The sequence below is a fragment of the Mercenaria mercenaria genome, chromosome 1 (genome assembly GCF_021730395.1).
Source record: "Mercenaria mercenaria strain notata chromosome 1, MADL_Memer_1, whole genome shotgun sequence".
Classification (NCBI taxonomy): domain Eukaryota; kingdom Metazoa; phylum Mollusca; class Bivalvia; order Venerida; family Veneridae; genus Mercenaria; species Mercenaria mercenaria.
The window spans coordinates 63,082,069-63,102,134 of NC_069361.1; the positions used below are offsets into that span (position 1 = coordinate 63,082,069).

Below are 20,066 nucleotides of genomic sequence, written 5' to 3' on the forward strand. Positions count from 1 at the left end.
AAAGTTTAAGCTGTGTGCATGTCAGTGTAGTTTTATCTATGTGCGTGTTGGTAAAGTTTCAACTGAATGCGTGTCGGTAAAGTTTCATCTATGTGCATGTTGGTAAAGTTTCATCAATGTGCATGTTGGTAAAGTTTAAACTGAATGCGTGTCGGTAAAGTTTCATCTATGTTCGTTCATGTTGGTAAAGTTTCAACTGAATGCGTGTCGGTAAAGTTTCAGCTTTGAGCATGTCAGTTAAGTGTTAGTTCTATACATGTCGGTAAAGTTTCAGCTATGTACATGTGAGGACATTCAATTAGCCTGCGCAGAGCCAAAGATTCTGTATGTAAGGACACTCAGTTGGCATGCTGAAAGCCAATGGTTCTGTACGCAGGGATATTCAATTCAGCTAGTGTAATGAAGGGAGAAAAGTTCTACATGTTGCAGAAACAATGGTCCAAATACATTCAAACGATTTTGTATAGATATCCAAACAGTGTAAAATTCAGACGATTTCTTAAAAGCTCGTGTCTTCCTCGAACATCACATCTTGTAAAAACAATTTTCAAGCCGTGATTCACCTAAATGAATACAACTTGATAAGATCTCTACCAAATTGTTGAATATTTATTAATCAAAACATTTCAATATTTCAAAATATATTCTTTGAACTTCGTCATGATGACATACATGTACATGTAGATTCTACATGTCTATAAAAGATGGAACCTTGAAAAAGCAGCCGAATAAATCACTACAGTTCTATCAGCAATAAGAATGTGTCTATACAATCGTCAGACATATCCTCGCCATCCCTTTTGACATATTTTCCACCACTGTCATCTACAAGAAAAATATTAATATTACATTAAACGAACTCAAAATTTCACAGGACCAATGTACATGAAAGTTACTTTGCATTATAATTGCTAAAGCCAGTATAAACGCGCACTACCACTAAATTTTTAACAACTGACTATGGCATTTATTTACGTAAACAATTAATTTAGATGTTTGGTAAAGTTAATAACATTTGATGAGGATTTTCTTTATTTTGAGTAATGATCTAACGATAAATTATTTTACTAAAACATGATCATTTAAGGGAGGTCTTTTCAAACAGTTACTTATCCAGTTATATGAGCCGTGCCATGAGAAAACCAACATAGTGGGTTTGCGACCAGCATGGATCCAGACCAGCCTGCGCATCCGCGCAGTCTGGTCAGAATCCATACTGTTCGCTTTTAAAGCCTACTGCAATTAGAGAAACCGTTAGTGAACAGCATGGATCCTGAACAGACTGCGCGGATGCGCAGACTGGTCTGGATCCATGCTGGTCACAAAGCCACTATGTTGGTTTTCTCATGGCGCGGCTCATATTGTCATTTTTATTCCTAATTCGCAGATATTGTTATATTTCAATAAACTGAATCAACTACATGTATATATATAGAATTAATCTATTTCCACCCAAGATACGAAAAAGGGGATGGACGATAAAAATGTCACAGGGTTTCATTTCAAATGAATCACTTCTAAATGTACATCTGCCATTCTATTCCTTTGACATATGTAAGTAATTTATGAATATTCCTTATGCAAAATATCTTTTTTTCCTAAATAAAACGTCTTACCAGGATAAAAATGAAAATTTAGATAGACATTATAAGTGTAATTTCTTTCAACAAATCCATTACATTTGTACTGGAACAAAAGTAGATATTTTTCTTTTCGGTTAGATTTAATATATAGACCTGAAGAACATAAAATCAAGATGCATGCATTTATCATATACTGGTATCAAACCTGTTCCCATGTCTGTGTTTGGGAGCTGTGTGAGCTGATCAGTGTAGGAACAACGTTACTTAATGATTAGACGTAACAATGTTTAAATACGTCACAGTAACGTTACATTGATGAAATACGTCACAAAATGTCACAAGCATAACTAAATGTTACTGAGAAAATATGATCTAGATCATTTGGATAGATACCTTCTGTTCCCAGAACTTTGAAAAGCTTAAGAAAATAAAGCATTACACACTATCAACACACTTAGAACAAATTAAAAACGTAGCCCATAGCGTATTAGTTGTTTGACAGCTCATCAACAGGTTGTGGTCACCCAGTACGGTTAGGCTATATTCCGAGGTCTGCAGGTTCGAGTCACAGCCTGTGTGCACATTTTCTAACTCTCCTTTTGGCACGTGCGCGTCGAAGAAAGGCACGCGATACTGGCAGAAGAACTGATATATGTTTTAAGTGTATTGAAGATCAACCGTCAAACAAAAGCCTTGTACCGCCAAATATAGACGACTTTATGTTAAGGACATGGTAAGACATGAGGACGTGTTCGGTCATACCACGGTCATCTTAGATAAATTGAATGAAGTGAAAAAGCGTGTCACTGCAAACATTACGCATTAAATATCACCTATACGTGACATAACATATTTTCTATACCAAATAACAAGTAGTATATAAGTAAAATAAAATATCTACTGTTCGATCCGCTAAACCCGTGACAGGAGTTTTAGTAAAGTGTGGCTTTATTTTGACAATCATCCGGGTAGAAGTTTATAATTAAATATTTGCATTCGCCCTATTTTTTTCCATTGAAAATTATGACGTTCATTTCGTATGAACAGCAAAAGGGAAGGCGTGAAAGTTACGTCAACGCTGCTTAGTAATTAGTGATAACGGGCCGCTGTTTTGACGACGTCCGCGTATAGTCAGAGAGAACGTTCCTTAGATGACGTCGCAGTTGTTCCGTCTGGTGAACAGAATGGCCGGGAAGCTGATTTTGATCCTTTTACTACAAGTGGAAAGGAAATATAATGTAAATATAAGAAATAACCGCCTCGATAGCCTAGTGGTAGAGCGTCCGCTTCGAGTGCGGGAGGTCGTGGGTTCGATCCCCGGCCGCGTCATACCGAAGACGTGAAAAATGGTACAGTAGCTCCTTTGCTTGACGCTCTGCATTAAAAGGGAAACTGGCCTCTTCACTCATACCCTCGTGGCAATGGATTACATCAGGAATGAGGTGTCGAGAGTGATTAATATTAGTTGTAGAACTTTCTTCACGATCGATAGCGCGATTCATGGTTTGCCGATCATATTCTGTCGTTCATTTCGCATGAACACCGAAAACAAAATTCATTTCTTAAATAACCTTGAAGTTCTTGCGGGTGTAATTATGATCTTTTTTAATTTTAGAATATCTATAGTACTGAAAAGCTGAATCAAACAGTACTCGACATCTCATACCCATGCACTTGGGTTATACTACATGATAAATCAGTTGATTCTTGTATTGGTGTTGGCTTTGGAAGTGTTAAACTGATGGCATATGAAGGGCCATTTGAATGGAAGGATGGTGATGATGGCGATTCGGCCTTTCAAACCGTGCAGGGACATTATTTAGACTGGGCCAAATCCTACGATCAGGTTCGTTCTTAGCTTTAGTCAAACACCGACACAGTGTTATTTCCCCTTCCCGTCACAGTAGTTTGATTGTTTGATCATATATCTACGCGAAGGTTAGATAATATAAAGAATGGTCCGGGACCGGAAATTGGAGAAAATCCATTGTAAAAATTTGGCGTATTAAAACTGTTATATTTAAGTTAATTGTTACTAAATAAAAAAGAAAGGGAAGTAACTGCTGTACGTGTTTGGTCTTTGCCTCGTGTGTATATCTCATATGAGCAGTACGTTCAAAATGAAGATGTCACGTGTCTATAAATGATCTTGTGAAAAGGAAATGTGCTTTTCTTCCAGCTGACTTCAATGACGGGATGGACAGGACCGTCCAAAGTAGCTGATGTAACGGCTGGTTGTTTTACTCCAGAACAGCGCGACTGCGTTCGTATTCTTGACGTGGGAGCAGGCACAGGCCTTGTTGCAAAGGAGGTAGATCTGTCTAGCTAACGGACTATTTAACACGGTCGTAGTACCTTTAATTATAACTTGTACAGATGAACTACAAGACATTGATATATTTATATTTCAATTCCAAAATTACATATTTTTTCATTTCATTATATTTTGTAAAATCATTTAATTTGGTGGGCATGAAATTTCGTGGTTTTGGTCAGAACCGCAATTCCTTGGAGATATGAATTCATGGATTTCAACTTTTGAACATAAAATGAATGGGATTTTTACTCGTTCGTTTGGATTAAATTTCGTGGATTGACTCAACCACGAAAATTAGTCCTCCACGAATATTAATGATTTCACAGTATTACAAATATAAGTTGTAGTGTAAATAATGACGTGTTTTATTTTTAAATTAAAGTAAACGTAATCTTAGTGTAATTTCAACTTTATTACATTTGTAGTTGTCGAAACGAGGATTTCGGCACATCGATGCTTTAGACCCCTCAGAGGCTATGTTGAGTGAGGCTAAGAAAGTAGGCGTGTACGAAAACTATATCATCGACTTCCTGTCGTCCGACTCGCCTACTTCTATTCCAGACAGTTAGTCAGGTTTAGTTGTATTTTTAATTGTATAACACCAGTGGCTGGGTCATGTGGTCACTGTCAGAGTTAGATGTGTTTGTAGATCCTCTGGAAAGATCGGTGTACGTGCGTCTGTGTAGATCCACAAAGACTTCGCAATATCTCACATACTACAGGCTCGACAATTATCTATGTATTACTAGTTCTATAACCAGAATCTATAGTAATAGGGAGCGATAGAAACAAATTCGAACAGATGAATCGCTTTTTCTCGTATATTTAGTGTATTGTTATGTACTAGTGTAATCAAATAGTGTAACTTGAACTGTTTTAACTTAAAGCTGTTTTTTTTATTGATTTTGTTTGTTTCAGATTCCTATGACGCTTTAACAGGAAGTGGAATATTTGCTGGAGGGCATGTACCATGCGAAGCTTTGCATGAAATGATTCGACTTGTCAAACCAGGTACTTTATTTCGTACTTTGCTACACAAAGTGGCAAGATGTTAAATGTTGCTTAATGGCTGTTTCTTGTTTTTCTTTGGATTGTGGAAACACTGCGAAATTTCACACCAGTAACTTTGCTTTTCAGACAATTACAGAGCCAATTTGTAACATTCGGTGGAGGTCAACAATACATATACCAATAAAACTTATTTCTATACTTAAGAACATTTCTTATAAATATGAATAAAAACGAGAGTACCAAAACCTTGGTCACGAGATGAACTATTTGACCTTGCTTTCTCGTTGCTGGAAAGTGGTAATAATCATTAAAACAAAATGTTCCAATGTTTTTTGTTTCAGGCGGTTTTGTTGTTCTAGTTGTAAGTGATCAGTTCTTGTCTGTCAGTGAACCTTACAAGCTTCTGGAACCAATGATGGATAAACTGGAATTCGACAGAAAATGGAAGAAAATATCCTCAGAAGTATTTCCGAATTATTATGGGGTCGATTCTGGTAGAGTCTGGTGCTTCAAGATCTGCAAATAAAGCGTCAGAGTTTTCTTATCCACCTTAAATTTTAATCTGAACTCCCCGACCCATGGCCCAGAGACATTTACTTATTTCAAACTGTGATATTGGCCCGAATATCTTGGAGACCATATCGCACTGTCTTTGATTGTTCAGATAAAAATAAAAAAAGGTGAAAGTAAAGAGTTTGTTTATTATAGTGTCAACCCTACTTGAAAGAGCCAGTCATACTGGCTGATGAGACACCTACACATTGTACATAGTTTTATAGCTGTATTATACCGGTATTATCAGAATGATTTTCATGAAGTTAATGTGGGAGGGAAAAGTAGGTCACTATGTTGTGGTGGGTCTTAAAACAACTTTAGGTTAGAGCATTTACCTATTGTTACGTATTGTTTCGATATGTTAAAACATGGTTCTGCTATATATTATTTCTTAAATGAAGCACTTGAGTGTTCTGGCAACACCAAATATATTTTCTCCAGGGTGCAACTGCAGCTTCATTTGCTGACTCAAACGAACCATTGCAGTAACAACATATCCTATAAGAATCCTTACATTGGATGTAATCATGCAATACGTCGTAGCATAACCCATACATTAAAATGCACTTATACACATCTCGCTAGCAACCAATATATGCCAAAAACTGGAAATACCTAAACGTTTGGAGTAATTAATTTATGTAATGATAGTATTTCCTTACATACTTTTAATCTCCACCTACATGTAAAAATTAAATTATGACAAATCGGACTCGAATTAGCAGGTTAAACAAAATAAATAATAGAGGCACTCCTAGCGAAAAAAGTAAAGTTATATAGTTATAAATACTGCCCTGATCATGAAATACTGAATATAAATCTATATAACGTTAACCACACTTATATATATTAAACTATGCATAACTTATTATTTTTGCACATACATCATGTGCTTTACAGCCCTCTGCACTAAGTTTCATAAGTTTCACGTCAGTGTATTGCAATATATTTGTTAAAAACAGGGATACAAATAAAAGAGTTTTTCAAAAAATGATAACGAAACATAGACTACTTGATCGGTATATCATTTTTTTAGCTGCAATACAATGTAAGATCGCATGTTGTGCTTTTGAATGTAAAACAAGAGCCCCGCCTTGCGGGTGCTGACGTATCTGATTTTTTTTGTGTAATAGAATATTGTCTACCATGATTTCTATCTAAAAAGGCATCATTCTGCAAAAAGCAGGACAGGTTATGTTTGATGTCAGTGTCCACTTATGATGGTGAAAAACTGTTGCAAGTTTTAAGCAATAGCTTTGATAGTTTATAGAAAAGTTGACTAAAACATAATACTAAACAGAAATGATTTTTAAGTCAAAAGGGCAATAATTTTTTGCAAAAAAAGCGGATGGAGTTATGTTGCTTGCTGTACAGGGTCAGCTTATGATGGTGAACAAGTTTGCAAGTTTCAAAGCATAGCTTTGATAGTTTAAGAGAAAAAGTTGACCTAAACATAAAACTTAACCAAGAAATCTGATATTTTCTAAGTCCAAAAAGGGCCATAAATCTTGCAAAAAGCAGGATGGAGTTATGTCTCTTGCTGTACAGGGTCAACTTATGATGGTGAACAAGTGTTGCAAGTTTTAAAGCAATAGCTTTGACAGTTTAGGAGAAAAGCTGACCTAAACATAAAACTTAACCAAGAAAACTGATTTTCTAAGTCCAAAAGGGGCAATAATTCTTGCAAAAAGCAAGATGGAGTTATGTTTCTTGATGTACAGGGTCTGCTTATGATGGTGAACAAGTATTCCAAGTTTCAAAGCAATAGCTTTGATAGTTTAGGAGAAAAGTTGACCTAAACATAAAACTTAACCAAGAAATCTGATATTTTCTAAGTACAAAAGGGGCCATAATTATTGCAAAAATCAAGATGGAGTTATGTTTCTTGCTATACAGGGTCAGCTTATGATGGTGAACAAGTATTCCAAGTTTCAAAGCAATAGCTTTGATAGTTTAGGAGAAAAGCTGACCTAAACATAAAACTTAACCAGGCAACGCCGACGCAGACGCCGACGCCGACGCCGACGCCGACAACCGCTCAAGTGATGACAATAACTCATCATTTTTTTTCAAAAAATCAGATGAGCTAAAAATGGCTCTGAGACCTCTGTTAAAATGTGTTTTGTATATTTATGTTTCTTATCTGTATTGTATGTTTTGTTTTATATTTTGTAAATGTAATTTGCAGTTATCTTAAGAAGAAAAAAACTTTTAGATAAAGAAAATCATTTTATACCTTTCACTATAAAACTCACTTTTTAATAATTGGTACCCTTGACGTCTTTTCAAAATATGTTTTTCACTAAAAAAACTTTAGTGTTAGGACAATGATCGTTTCCATCTTAAGTAAAATTTTAATAGCACTACTCAGTAGTACATGGCATCCGTAATTAGGGGAATTCAAATAAAAGAAAGCAAGTATTCCAATGGTTAAAATCTTAAAAAATCTCGATATGTCTTCAGGAAACACATTTACCAGATAATAAAAGTACATTCTGGCAATCTGATTGGAATGGTGAATCTTACTTCAGCGGAAATAGTTTCAACAACGAAGGAGTCAATATTTTACTCAATATAGAAGAATCACATGATAAAATTAGTTTTAAAGAAATAGTTAAAGGGCGACTTGTTGCCTTAGAATTAAATTATAAGGACCAAGATATAACAATAATTAATATATATGGACCGAATAAAGATGACGTCAACTTTTTTTTAAATTACTTGAAGATTTTTTAATTGAAAATAATGACAAAAACTTTATCATTGGGAGAGATTTTAATAGAGTATTAGATATAACATGGGAGACTCGACACTCAACTAAAATCAAGAAATAAACTTAAAGCAATTATACAAGAATGTTGTCTAATTGATCCACCCAGTTTACATGGAACTCAAACTCAACACCACGTATATACTGTAGACTCGATTATTTTTTAATTTCTGAATACTTATGTAACTTATCAAATAATTGTTATATAAAGCCTGACTTTAAAACCGACCACTCGTGTGTTAATCTGCAAATAAATTTTGACAAATGTAAACGAGGTCCTGGTTTTTTTTTTAAGCTAAACAACAGTATTCTCTTAGATGATGATTTTAAAGCATTGATAAAAGACAGTATTAACGAAATAGACAAAACTCTGAAGCTGAGCCTGATACTTTATGGGAAATTATCAAAGGTACTATTAGAAATACGGCAATTAAGTATTCTACATACAAAAAGAAAACTGAAACAGATCATGAAAGTAAACTGCAAAAAGAAATCTAAAGTTTAAATAAACAGGTACTTAAGAAAATGAAGACATAAATAATATTAAAGATACAATAATAGAACAACAAAATGAGCTTGACTGTTTATATGAGAAAAAAGTCAATGGTTTATTGATAAGATCAAAAGCTATACATATTGAAGGTAATGAAAAGAATTCAAAATATTTCTCAAATATAGAGAAAAGGCGTGCAGAAAAAAAAAGAACATTACAAAATTAATAATTAATGGTCAAGAAATAACAAAAAATGATCAGATTTTAAAAGCAGAAGTAAACTATTATAGAACTTTATACGAAAAACATGAACAAGACCAAACAAATATAAACTTTTTTTTATCAGAACATAAACAAATTATCAAATGATGAGACGGAAACATGTGAGGGTTTATTGACGGAAAACGAATGTAAACACGCACTACTTGATATGAAAAACAACAAAAGTCCCGGTTCTGACGGGCTAACAACGGAATTTTATAAACTCTATTGGAACGAAATAAAACCTTACCTCCTTGACTCTTTAAATTTCTCGTATTGAAAAAGAGAATTAACTGATTTACAAAAGCAAAGTATATTGACACTATTACCAAAGACTGAACAAGACCAATCATTACTTTCAAACTGTATTTAATGGCGACCTATCCATCTTACACTTCATTCAGGTCAGTCTTTAGAACACTCTGCTCTGCAGACGTCAATTCAAACAACTTCACTCTACTGCCATATACAACCATATGTATCAGTCTGAAAAAAGAGCAAGCCCATATACACACTGGATAACCGGCTATCTTGACGCCCGCTGGAAATGTTACCCAGCTGGAAATGTAACCCAGCTGTAAATCGGTAGGTAAAGTTTTTCATTTATTTCCATTAACACGAAGCCAATTCTTGCAAATCAACTTGACAGTTTTGTCAAGGAATGACCATGGCTTACATTTACAAACGATCGTTATGTTTCGAGATATTCGCTAACAATTTCTTCAGTTTGAAAAAATCGAGCAAAAATCAAAAGTTTTGCGCAAATTGTTTTGTTTATGAACAGCCTGTGAAAACTTTTATCATCTGGTTTAACAGATGTGTCATTTCGAAACACCTGTGTAAAGTTTCCGGGTTCTACGTTATTCCTGAAGAAGTATAAATAACGACAGTTTATAATTAAAAGCTATTGATACAATGTTTCGTAAAGACAACACCTCTCATTCTGGGGGATATCTAGTCTACCTTTCATCCTTTTTGAGACCAAAAAGAATATTAGAATTAGAAAATATATTACCAGAATCTCTTTGGATAGAAATTAAAGATCGTAACAATACTTTTCTTATTGGCACTATTTACAGGCATCCACATTATACTGTTGATTTATGGGACAGATTGACTGTATGCATTGATAAAGCTACTGAAATATCAAATAACATTATTCTTGTTGGAGATGTAAATGAAAATCAACTTAGTGACACCAATACAAAATTTAACGACTTGCTCATGATATACAACATGACTAATTTTATCACAGAAGCAACTCGCGTCTCTAATAACTCTAGTACATTAATCGACCCTATAGCTGTTTCAAATGGCATTTCGGTGTTCAAGGCTGGTATTTTGAAAACAGAAAATTATATAAGCAACCATTACGGTACATATGTACATATTGAAATTAACGTCCAACATAATACACCTTTTAAAAGAAAAGTATGGAATTATAAACGCGCCGATTTTGAAATGTTTAATATAAATCTGATACAAGCAACTGATTGGTCTTTTTTATACGACGATACTCTTAACAATGCATGCGACTCTTTTGTTAGCAAATTTCTAGAATTAGCAAAAACATGTATACCGTCATCTTTTGTTACTGTCCGTCCTAATGACAAGCCTAGGTACAATTCAGAAATACGTAAAACCTCGCGACAACGTGATCGACTGAAAACCACCGCAATTCGTTCCGGAAAAGATTCTGATTAGCACAGATATAAATGTACACGCAAAAAAGTAAATAATATGATAAAACATGCAAAAGAGTTATTTTATAGTAATATAGAATTGACCTTGAATGACCTAACCAACACAGATCCGCGTCAATATTAGAAAATTGTTAAAATGTTAGTCAAAGAAAACTCAAAAGGAAATAACATTATCCCAACCCTTGTTAATAATGACCAACTTTTTTCTGTGTCTGATATTGAAAAAGCAAATACTCTGAATAATTATTTTGTGTCTATTTCAAATTTAGATGATTCGAATGTTTCTCTTCCATCCTTTATTGCCAAGACAGACTCTTTGCTAAATGATGTAACAATGTCGAACAAGATGTATTCGATGTTATTTCTAAACTGCAATTAAACAAAGCATCTGGACCCGACGAAATAAGCCATCGTATGTTGAAAGGAACAGCATCCACAGTTAAAAAAAACTATTAATATTTTATTTAACAGGTCCGTACAAGAAGGCATTTACCCAAATTGTTGGAAACAAGCTAATGTTATGCCACTATTCAAAAAAGGAGAAAGTAACACCCCATCTAACTATAGACCAATCTCTTTAATCAGTTGTGTAGGTAAAGTCATGGAGCGTGTTATTTTTAAATACATGCACAATTTTTTAATGTCAAACAATTTAATATACAAAAGTCAATCAGGGTTTCTACCAGGACATTCTACAGTTTTTCAGCTCATATAGATTGCTCTATATTTATAATCAAATTTGCAAATCTTTTGACGAAAAAAAAAAAAAGCAAAATGCATAGCCTTTTGTGACATATCAAAAGCATTTGATAGAGTTTGGCATAAGAGTCTTATTTTTAAACTTAGACAACATGGCTTTTCAGGCAAACTGATTATCTGGATTACTCACTATCTTTCAAATCGCAAACAAAAGGTTTTCGTTAATTCCTCTTTCTCAGACTCTAAAGAGCTTAAAGCTTGCGTTCCCCAAGGCTCAGTGATAGGTCCTCTTCTCTTTCTAATATACGTTAACGACATCGCATATTCACTTATAAGTACAACACGATTTTTTTCATGGCAAAAGTAAAGGCGCGAAAGAAACGTCATCGCTGCTTAGTGTTTTGACGACGTCCGCGTATAGTCCGGGAGAACGTTCCATAGATGACGTCGCCGTTGTTCCGTCTGTTGAACAGAATTGCCGGGAAGCTGATTTCAATGTTGAAAGCCTCAAAGTATGTGCAATTTATAATATTATCTTGTTTATAAATTGAAAGGAAATATAATGTAAATATAAGGAATGAATTTTTTTTTCGGTGTTCATGCGAAAGGATCGGCAAATGATTTGCCGATCCTATTCTGCCGTTCATTTCGCATGAACACCGGAAGAAATCATTTCATTTGCGTTTGTTACTTATTATGTATATGTGCTATGTATTATGTGTTCAGAAGCAATAAAATATGATTAAATAAAACTGAAATATGTTTTAAGTATATTGAAGATCAGCCGTCAAACAAAAGCCTTGTACCGCCAAATATAAACAACTTTATGTTAAGGACATGGTGAGACATTACCTAGACGTGTTAGGTTATACCACGGTCATCTTAGATAAATTCAATGAAGTGAAAAAGCATGTCACTGCAAACATTACGCATTAAATGTTCCCTATACGTGACATGATATATTTTCTATACCAAATAAAAAGTAGTATATAGGTCAAATAAAAATATCTACTGTTCGATCCGCTAAACCCGTGACAGGAGTTTTAGTAAAGTGTGGCTTTATTTTGACAATCATCCGGGTAGAAGTTTATAACTAAATGTTTACATTCGCCACATTCTGGTCCATTGAAAATTTTGCGTTCATTCCGTATGAACAACAAAAGAAACGGCGCGAAAGATACGCCCACGCTGCTTAGTGATAACGGGCCGCTGTTTAGACGACGTCCGCGTATAGTCAGGGAGAACGTTCCTTAGATGACGTCGCAGTTGTTCCGTCTGGTGAATGGATTGGCCGGGAAGCTTGTTTTAACGTTAAATGCAACAAAATGGGTACAATTTATAATATATTCATGTTTACAAAGTGAAAGAAATACAATGTAAATATATGAAATGAAACTTTTTTTCGGTGTTCGTGCGAAATGAACGACAGAGTAGGATCGGCAAATTTAACATGAATCACTAGCGCGATTCATGGATTTGCCGATCCTGTTCTGTCGTGACAGAATAGGATCGGTAAATTTAACATGAATCGCTAGCGCGATTCATAGATTTGCCGATCCTGTTCTGTCGTTCATTTCTCATGAACACCTAAAAAATATTTTCATTTCTTAAATATTTACATTCGCCCTATTCTTTTCCATTGAAAATTATGACGTTCATTTCGTATGAACAGCAAAAGGAAAGGCTGCTTAGTGATAACGGGCCGCTGTTTAGACGACGTCCGCGTATAGTCAGAGAGAACGTTCCTTCGATGACGTCGCAGTTGTTCCGTCTAGTGAACAGAATGGCCGGGAAGCTGATTTTGATCCTTTTACTACAAGTGGAAAGGAAATATAATGTAAATATAAGAAATAACCGCCTCGATACCCTAGTGGTAGAGCGTCCGCTTCGAGTGTGGGAGGTCGTGGGTTCGATCCCCGGCCGCGTCATACCAAAGACGTGTTAAATGGTACAGTAGCTCCCTTGCTTGACGCTCTGCATTAAAAGGGAAAATGGTCTCTTCTCTCATACCCTCGTGACGATGGATTACATCAGGAATGAGGTATCGAGAGTGATTAATATTAGTTGTAGAACTTTCTTCACAATCGAAAGCGCGATTCATGGTTTGCCGATCCGATTCTGTCGTTCAGTTCGCATGAACACCAAAAACATAATTCATTTCTTAAATAACCTTGAAGTTCTTGCGGGTGTAATTATGATCTTTTTTAATTTTAGAATATCTATAGTACTGGAAAGCTGAATCAAACAGTACTCGACATCTCATACCCATGCACTTGGGCTATACTACATGATAAATCAGTTGATTCTTGTATTGGTGTTGGCTGTGGAAGTGTTAAACTGATGGCATATGAAGGTCAATTTGAATGGAAGGATGGTGATGATGGCGATTCGGCCTTTCAAACCGCGCAGGGACATTATTTAGACTGGGCCAAATCCTACGATCAGGTTCGTTCTTAGCTTTAGTCAAACTCCGACACAGTGTTATTTCCCCTTCTCGTCACAGTAGATTGATTGTTTGATCATATATCTACGCGAAGGTTAGATAATATAAAGAATGGTCCGGGACCATAAATTGGAGAAAATCCATTGTAAAAATTAGACGTATTAAAACTGTTATATTCAAGTTAATTGTTACTAAATAAAAAAGAAAGGGAAGTAACTGCTGTACGTGTTTGGTCTTTGCCTCGTGTGTATATCTCATATGAGCAGTACGTTCAAAATGAAGACGTCACGTGTCTATAAATGATCTTGTGGAAAGGAAATGTGCTCTTCTTCCAGCTGACTTCAATTACGGGATGGACAGGACCGTCCAAAGTAGCTGATGTAACGGCTGGTTGTTTTACTCCAGAACAGCGCGACTGCGTTCGTATTCTTGACGTGGGAGCAGGCACAGGCCTTGTTGCAAAGGAGGTAGATCTGTCTAGCTAACGGACTATTTAACACGGTCGTAGTACCTTTAATTATAACTTGTACAGATGAACTACAAGACATTGATATATTTATATTTCAATTCCAAAATCAAAATTCATTAATTACATATTTTTTCATTTCGTTATATTTTGTAAAATCATTTAATTTCGTGGGCATGAAATTTCGTGGTTTTGGTCAGAACCGCAATTCCGTGGGGATATGAATTCATGGATTTCAACATTTGAACATAAAATGAATGGGATTTTTACTCCTTCGTTTGGATTAAATTTCGTGGATTGACTCAATCACAAAAATTAGTCCTCCACGAATATTAATGATTTCACAGTATTACAAATATAAGTTGTAGTGTAAATAATGACGTGTTTTATTTTTAAATTAAAGTAAACGTAATCTTAGTGTAATTTCAACTTAATTACATTTGTAGTTGTCGAAACGAGGATTTCGACACATCGATGCTCTAGACCCCTCAGAGGCTATGTTGAGTGAGGCTAAGAAAGTAGGCGTGTACGAAAACTATATCATCGACTTCCTGTCGTCCGACTCGCCTACTTCTATTCCAGACAGTTGGTCAGGTTTGGTTGTATTTTTAATTGTATAACACCAGTGGCTGGGTCATGTGGTCAATGTCAGCGTTAGATGTGTTTGTAGATCCTCTGGAAAGATCGGTGTACGTGCGTCTGTGTAGATCCACAAAGCCTCCACAATATCTCACATACTACAGGCTCGACAATTATCTACTAATTCTATAACCAGAATCTATAGTAATGGGGAGCGATAGAAACAAATTCGAACAGATGAATCGCTTTTTCTCGTATATTCAGTGTATTGTTATGTATACTAGTGTAGTCAAATAGTGTAACTTGAACTGTTTTAACTTAAAACTATTTTTTTTTTATTTATTTTTGTTGGTTTCAGATTCCTATGACGCTTTAACAGGAAGTGGAATATTTGCTGACGGGCATGTACCATTCGAGGCTTTGCATAAAATGATTCGACTTGTCAAACCAGGTACTTTATTTCGTACTTTGCTACACAAAGTAGCAAGATGTTATATGTTGCGTAATGGCTGTTTCTTGTTTTTCTTTGGATTGTGGAAACACTGCAAAATTCACACCAGTAACTTTGCTTTTCAGACAAATATAGAGCCAATTTGTAAGATTCAGTGGAGGTTAACAATACATATACCAATAAAACTTGAGAACATTACTTATAAATATGAATAAAAACGCGAGTACCAAACCTTGGTCACGAGATGAACTATTTGACCTTGCTTTTTCGTTGCTGGAAAATGGTAATAATCATTAAAGGAAAATGTTCCAATGTTTTTGTTTCATGCGGTTTTGTTGTTCTAGTTGTAAGTGATCAGTTTTTGTCTGTCAGTGAACCTTACAAGCTTCTGGAACCAATGATGGATAAACTGGAATTCGACAGAAAATGGAAGAAAATATCCTCAGAAGTATTTCCGAATTATTATGGGGTCGATTCTGGTAGAGTCTGGTGTTTCAAGATCTGCAAATAAAGCGTCAGAGTTTTTTTTATCTATCTGAGATTTTAATCTGAACTCCCCGACCAGAGACATTTATTCAGATAAGAAATAATTTCAAACTGTAATATTTCTCAGCTTGCAATGGCCCGATTATCCTGGAGATCATATAGCATTGTCTTTGATTGTTCGGATAAAAATAAAAAAGTGAAAGTAAAGAGTTTGTTTATTATAGTGTCAACCCTACTTGAAAGAGCCAGTCATATTGGCTGATGAGACACCTACACATTGTACATATAGCTGTATGATACCGGTATTATCAGATTGATTTTCATGAAGTTAATGTGGGAGGGAAAAGTAGGTCACTATGTTGTGGTGGATCTTTAAACAACTGTATGTTATAACATTTACCTATTGTTTGATATGTTAAAACATGGTTCTGCTATAAATTATTTCTGAAATGGAGCACTTGGGTGTTCTGGCAACATCAAATATATTTTCTTCAAGGTGCAGCTGCAGCCCCATTTTCTGACTCCAACGAACCATTGCAGTAACAACATACCCTATAAGAATCCTAACATTGGATGTAATCATGCAATACGTCGTAGCATAACCCATACATTAAATCTTAACTTCGTGCATGCACTTATACACATCTCGCTAGCAACCAATATATGCCAAAAACTGGAAATACCTAAATGTTTGGAGTAAGTGATGTAATAATAGTATTTCCTTACATAGTCTTAATCTAGATCTACATGTAAAAATTACATCATTACAAATCGGACTCGAATTTAGCAGTTTAAACAAAAAAATAATAGAGGCACGTCCTAGTGTTGTTTCCGAGAGAAAAAGTAAAGTTATATAGTTATAAATACTTTTCTGAAATCTAATTAAAAAAGGTGTTGCAAAAGTAGTGCGAATACGTACCATTTCTAGTCCGTAAATGTGAAAATTTAAGAAGACAAATAAATGACAACATGGAGAGGTACCTCTTTATTTTGGCTAAAAGCTTCGAAAGTGTCGTATAGACACTCGTTCATAGTGTCGGCAAGGCACACCTTACGTATACGGTGTTAATTCCGCCAGTGAAAGGGTGACAACAAAAACTCTACTATTTGAAAAAAAAGTCCATCAGTTGAGTTAAAAAAATTGAAAACCTCATTTTCGATCTAAATTATTGTCCTATAAGTTTGACATCGACTTCTGAGTTAGAGGCCAATGCCTTTGCTTGTAATACATAGTCTTATGCAGGTGATTGTTGTAACAAACAGTCTAGCAACCATAGACTGGCACCAATCTCTGCCATAAAATCCTCTCAAATAGTACTTTCTGAGAAAAAAAAACAAACATAATTTTTCTTAAAAAGAATGGGAAATGTTTAATTACAACTAACTGTGTAAGTCTATAGCTACCACTAAAAAGGGCTAAAGACTCTCATTTGAATATATTTGAGAGATGACCTAATAATGATGCTACCGACAGTTTGATGAAGATCCATTCATGCGGTTCATGAAAAGAAGTCATTATTTTCAGCTCTAGCCGCCCCTAAAAGAGCCATTTGCACCCCTCCCTCCCCCGAACCTTACAACGGTGCTACAGACCAAGTTTGACGAAGACCACCAAGCAGCCCATGAGAAGAAGTCATTTAAAGATTTTTCTATTTTTAACTCTAGCTTATATTGATGATAAAGACCCAGTTTGATGAAAATCTGTTATGTGGCTCATGAGAAGAAGTCATTTAAAGGTATTTCTATATTTAGCTCCAGCGACCCCGAAATGGGATCAATAGTCCGCATTTGAACATGAATATCCATCAAGTAGTTCTTGAGAAGTTTTTTGAAAGTATTTCTTTTTTCAGTACTAGAAGCCTTTAAAGGGCCAATAAAAAATTGGATGAGGACTTATAATAATGCTACAGACTAAGTTTGATGAAAATCCATGAGGTGGTTTATGTAAGGATTTAAAGGTATTTCTATATTTAGCGCTAGCAGCCCCTAAAAAGTGCCAATTGTCCCCATTTGAACAAGGCAGTCTGAAAGACCGCTATACCCCCCACCACTGTAACAGTTATGGATAGTGGCTCAAACCTTTGACCTCGAGTTGTGACCTTGACCTTGAGCCGACATGGCCGACTCATGGGTTCTGCACATCGTCTTGATGAGATGTTCATTTGGTGCAAGTTTCATGATTATCCTTCAAGGGGTTTAGGAGATAGCGAGCGGACACGAAATGGAAAGCTCAAACCTTTGACCTTGAGTTGTGACCTTAACCTTGAGCCGACATGGCTGACTCATGGGTTCTGCACATCGTCTTGATGGGGTGATCATTTGAACCAAGTGTCATGATTATACTTCCAAGAGATTTCGGATACAGAGCGGACACGAAATGGAAAGCTCAAACGTTTGACCTTGACCTTGAGCCGACATGGCTGACTCATGGGTTCTGCACATCGTCTTGATGACGTATTTGATGCAAGTTTCATGATTATCCTTCAAGGGGTAGAGGAGATACAGAGTGGACACCAAATGGAAGGCTCAAACCGTTGACCTTGAGTTGTGACCTTGACCTAGCCGACATGGCTGACTCATGGGTTCTGCACATCATCTTGATAAGGTGATCATTTGACCCAAGTTTCATGATTATCCTTCAAGGGATTAAGGAGATACTGAGCGAACACGAAATGGAAGGCTCAAACCTTTGACCTTGAGCCGACATGGCTGACTCATGGGTTCTGCACATCGTCTTGATGAGGTGATCATCTGACCCAAGTTTCATGATAATACTTCCAAGAGATTTAGGAAATACAGATCAGACACGAAATGGAAGGCTCAAATCTTTGACCTAGAGTTGTGACCTTGACCTTGAGCAGACATGGCTGACTCAGCGGTTCTGCACATCATCTTGATGAGGTGATCATTTGACCCAAGTTTCATGATTATCCTTCAAGGGGTTTAGGAGATACAGAGCGGACAAGAAATGGAAGGCTCAAACCTTTGACCTTTAGTTGTGACCTTAAGCCGACACAGCTGACTCATGGTTTCTGTACATCGTCTTGATGAGGCGAACATTTGACCAAAGTTTTGTGAAAATCCTTCAAGGGGTTTAGGAGATACAGAGCGGACACAAAATGTTACGGACAGACTGAGACGATTAACAAAATAAGGAAAGGACCATATAACTGTGCTACAGACCAAGTTTAATAAGATACATCAAGCGGTTTTCAAGACAAGAGGACCATGATGGTCCTGAATCGCTCACCTCTTCCCACATGATCCAGTTTTGAGTATGACGTCGTTTTTTCTATTATTTGACATAGTGACCTAGTTTTTGAGCTCATGTGACCCAGTTTTGAACTTGACCTAGATATTATCAAGATAAAAATTCTGACCAATTTTCAAGAAGATCCATTGAAAAATATGGTCTCTAGAGAGGTCACAAGGTTTTTCTATTATTTGACCTATTGACCTAGTTTTCGAAGGTACGTGACCCTGTTTTGAATTTGACCTAGATATCATCAAGGTAAACATTCTCACTAATTTTCATGAAGATCTCATGAAAAATATGGCCTCTAGAGAGGTCACAAGGTTTTTCTATTTTTATACCTACTGGCCTAGTTTTTGACCGCACGTGACCCAGTTTCGAAATTGACCTAGATATCATCAAGGTGAACATTCAGATCAATTTTCATGAAAATCCATTGAAAAATATGGCCTCTAGAGAGGTCAAAAGATTTTAATAATTTTAGACCTACTGACCTAGTTTTTGACCGCAGTTAACCCAGTTTCAAACTTGACCTAGGTATCATCAAGATAAACATTCAGACCAACTTTCATACAGATCCCATGAAAAGTATGGCCTCTAGAGAGGTCACATGGTTTTTTTATTATTTGACCTACTGACCTAGTTTTTTAAGGCACATAACCCAGTTTCAAACTTGACCTAGATATCATCAAGGTGAACATTCTGACCAATTTTTATTGAGATCCATTCACAAGTATGGCCTCTAGAGAGGTCACAAGGTTTTTCTATTTTTAGACCTACTGACCTAGTTTTTGACCGCACATGACCCTGTTTCGAACTTGACCTAGATATCATCAAGATGAACATTCAGACCAACTTTCATACAGATTCCATGAAAAATATGGCCTTTAGAGAGGTCACAAGGTTTTTCTATTATTTGACCTACTGACCTAGTTTTTGATGGCACATGACCCACTTTCGAAACTGACCTAGATATCATCAAGATGAACATTCAGA

The 20,066-nt window shown here is 35.8% G+C and overlaps 2 protein-coding genes and 1 long non-coding RNA gene across 3 annotated transcripts; 2 read left to right on the forward strand and 1 right to left on the reverse strand.

The window, feature by feature from the left end:
- Positions 1-582: 582 nt before the first annotated feature.
- Positions 583-1,874, reverse strand: LOC123545540 (uncharacterized). The gene is made up of 2 exons (XR_006685379.2): positions 1,789-1,874; positions 583-825 (listed from the first exon to the last, which is right to left on the reverse strand). It is a non-coding gene; the product is annotated as an uncharacterized LOC123545540 (long non-coding RNA).
- Positions 1,875-2,313: 439 nt separating this feature from the next.
- LOC123545538 (methyltransferase-like protein 27) lies at positions 2,314-5,602 on the forward strand. Its single transcript, XM_045331864.2, has 6 exons — positions 2,314-2,373; positions 3,199-3,429; positions 3,763-3,894; positions 4,326-4,464; positions 4,819-4,911; positions 5,253-5,602. The coding sequence occupies exons 1-6, from the start codon at positions 2,314-2,316 to the stop codon at positions 5,435-5,437; spliced, it is 840 nt and encodes a 279-aa protein (XP_045187799.2). The 3' UTR covers positions 5,438-5,602.
- A 6,156-nt stretch (positions 5,603-11,758) lies between these two features.
- On the forward strand, positions 11,759-16,024 carry LOC123545539 (uncharacterized). The gene is made up of 5 exons (XM_053549287.1): positions 11,759-11,904; positions 13,607-13,837; positions 14,171-14,302; positions 14,748-14,895; positions 15,239-16,024. Exons 2-5 carry the CDS (start codon positions 13,733-13,735, stop codon positions 15,544-15,546), a joined length of 693 nt encoding a protein of 230 aa, XP_053405262.1. The 5' UTR covers positions 11,759-11,904; positions 13,607-13,732; the 3' UTR covers positions 15,547-16,024.
- The last annotated feature ends 4,042 nt before the right edge of the window (positions 16,025-20,066 follow it).

Bases quoted from the DNA above. Each gene is read 5' to 3' on its own strand.
- LOC123545538 (XM_045331864.2), top strand. From the start codon at position 2,314: ATGGTAAGACATGAGGACGTGTTCGGTCATACCACGGTCATCTTAGAT. The intron at 4,465-4,818 runs GTTAGTCAGGTT...TGTTTGTTTCAG, and splicing joins GCCTACTTCTATTCCAGACA to ATTCCTATGACGCTTTAACA. The intron at 4,912-5,252 runs GTACTTTATTTC...TTTTTGTTTCAG, and splicing joins GATTCGACTTGTCAAACCAG to GCGGTTTTGTTGTTCTAGTT.
- LOC123545539 (XM_053549287.1), top strand. From the start codon at position 13,733: ATGGCATATGAAGGTCAATTTGAATGGAAGGATGGTGATGATGGCGAT. The intron at 13,838-14,170 runs GTTCGTTCTTAG...CTCTTCTTCCAG, and splicing joins GGGCCAAATCCTACGATCAG to CTGACTTCAATTACGGGATG. The intron at 14,896-15,238 runs GTTTGGTTGTAT...TGTTGGTTTCAG, and splicing joins TATTCCAGACAGTTGGTCAG to ATTCCTATGACGCTTTAACA.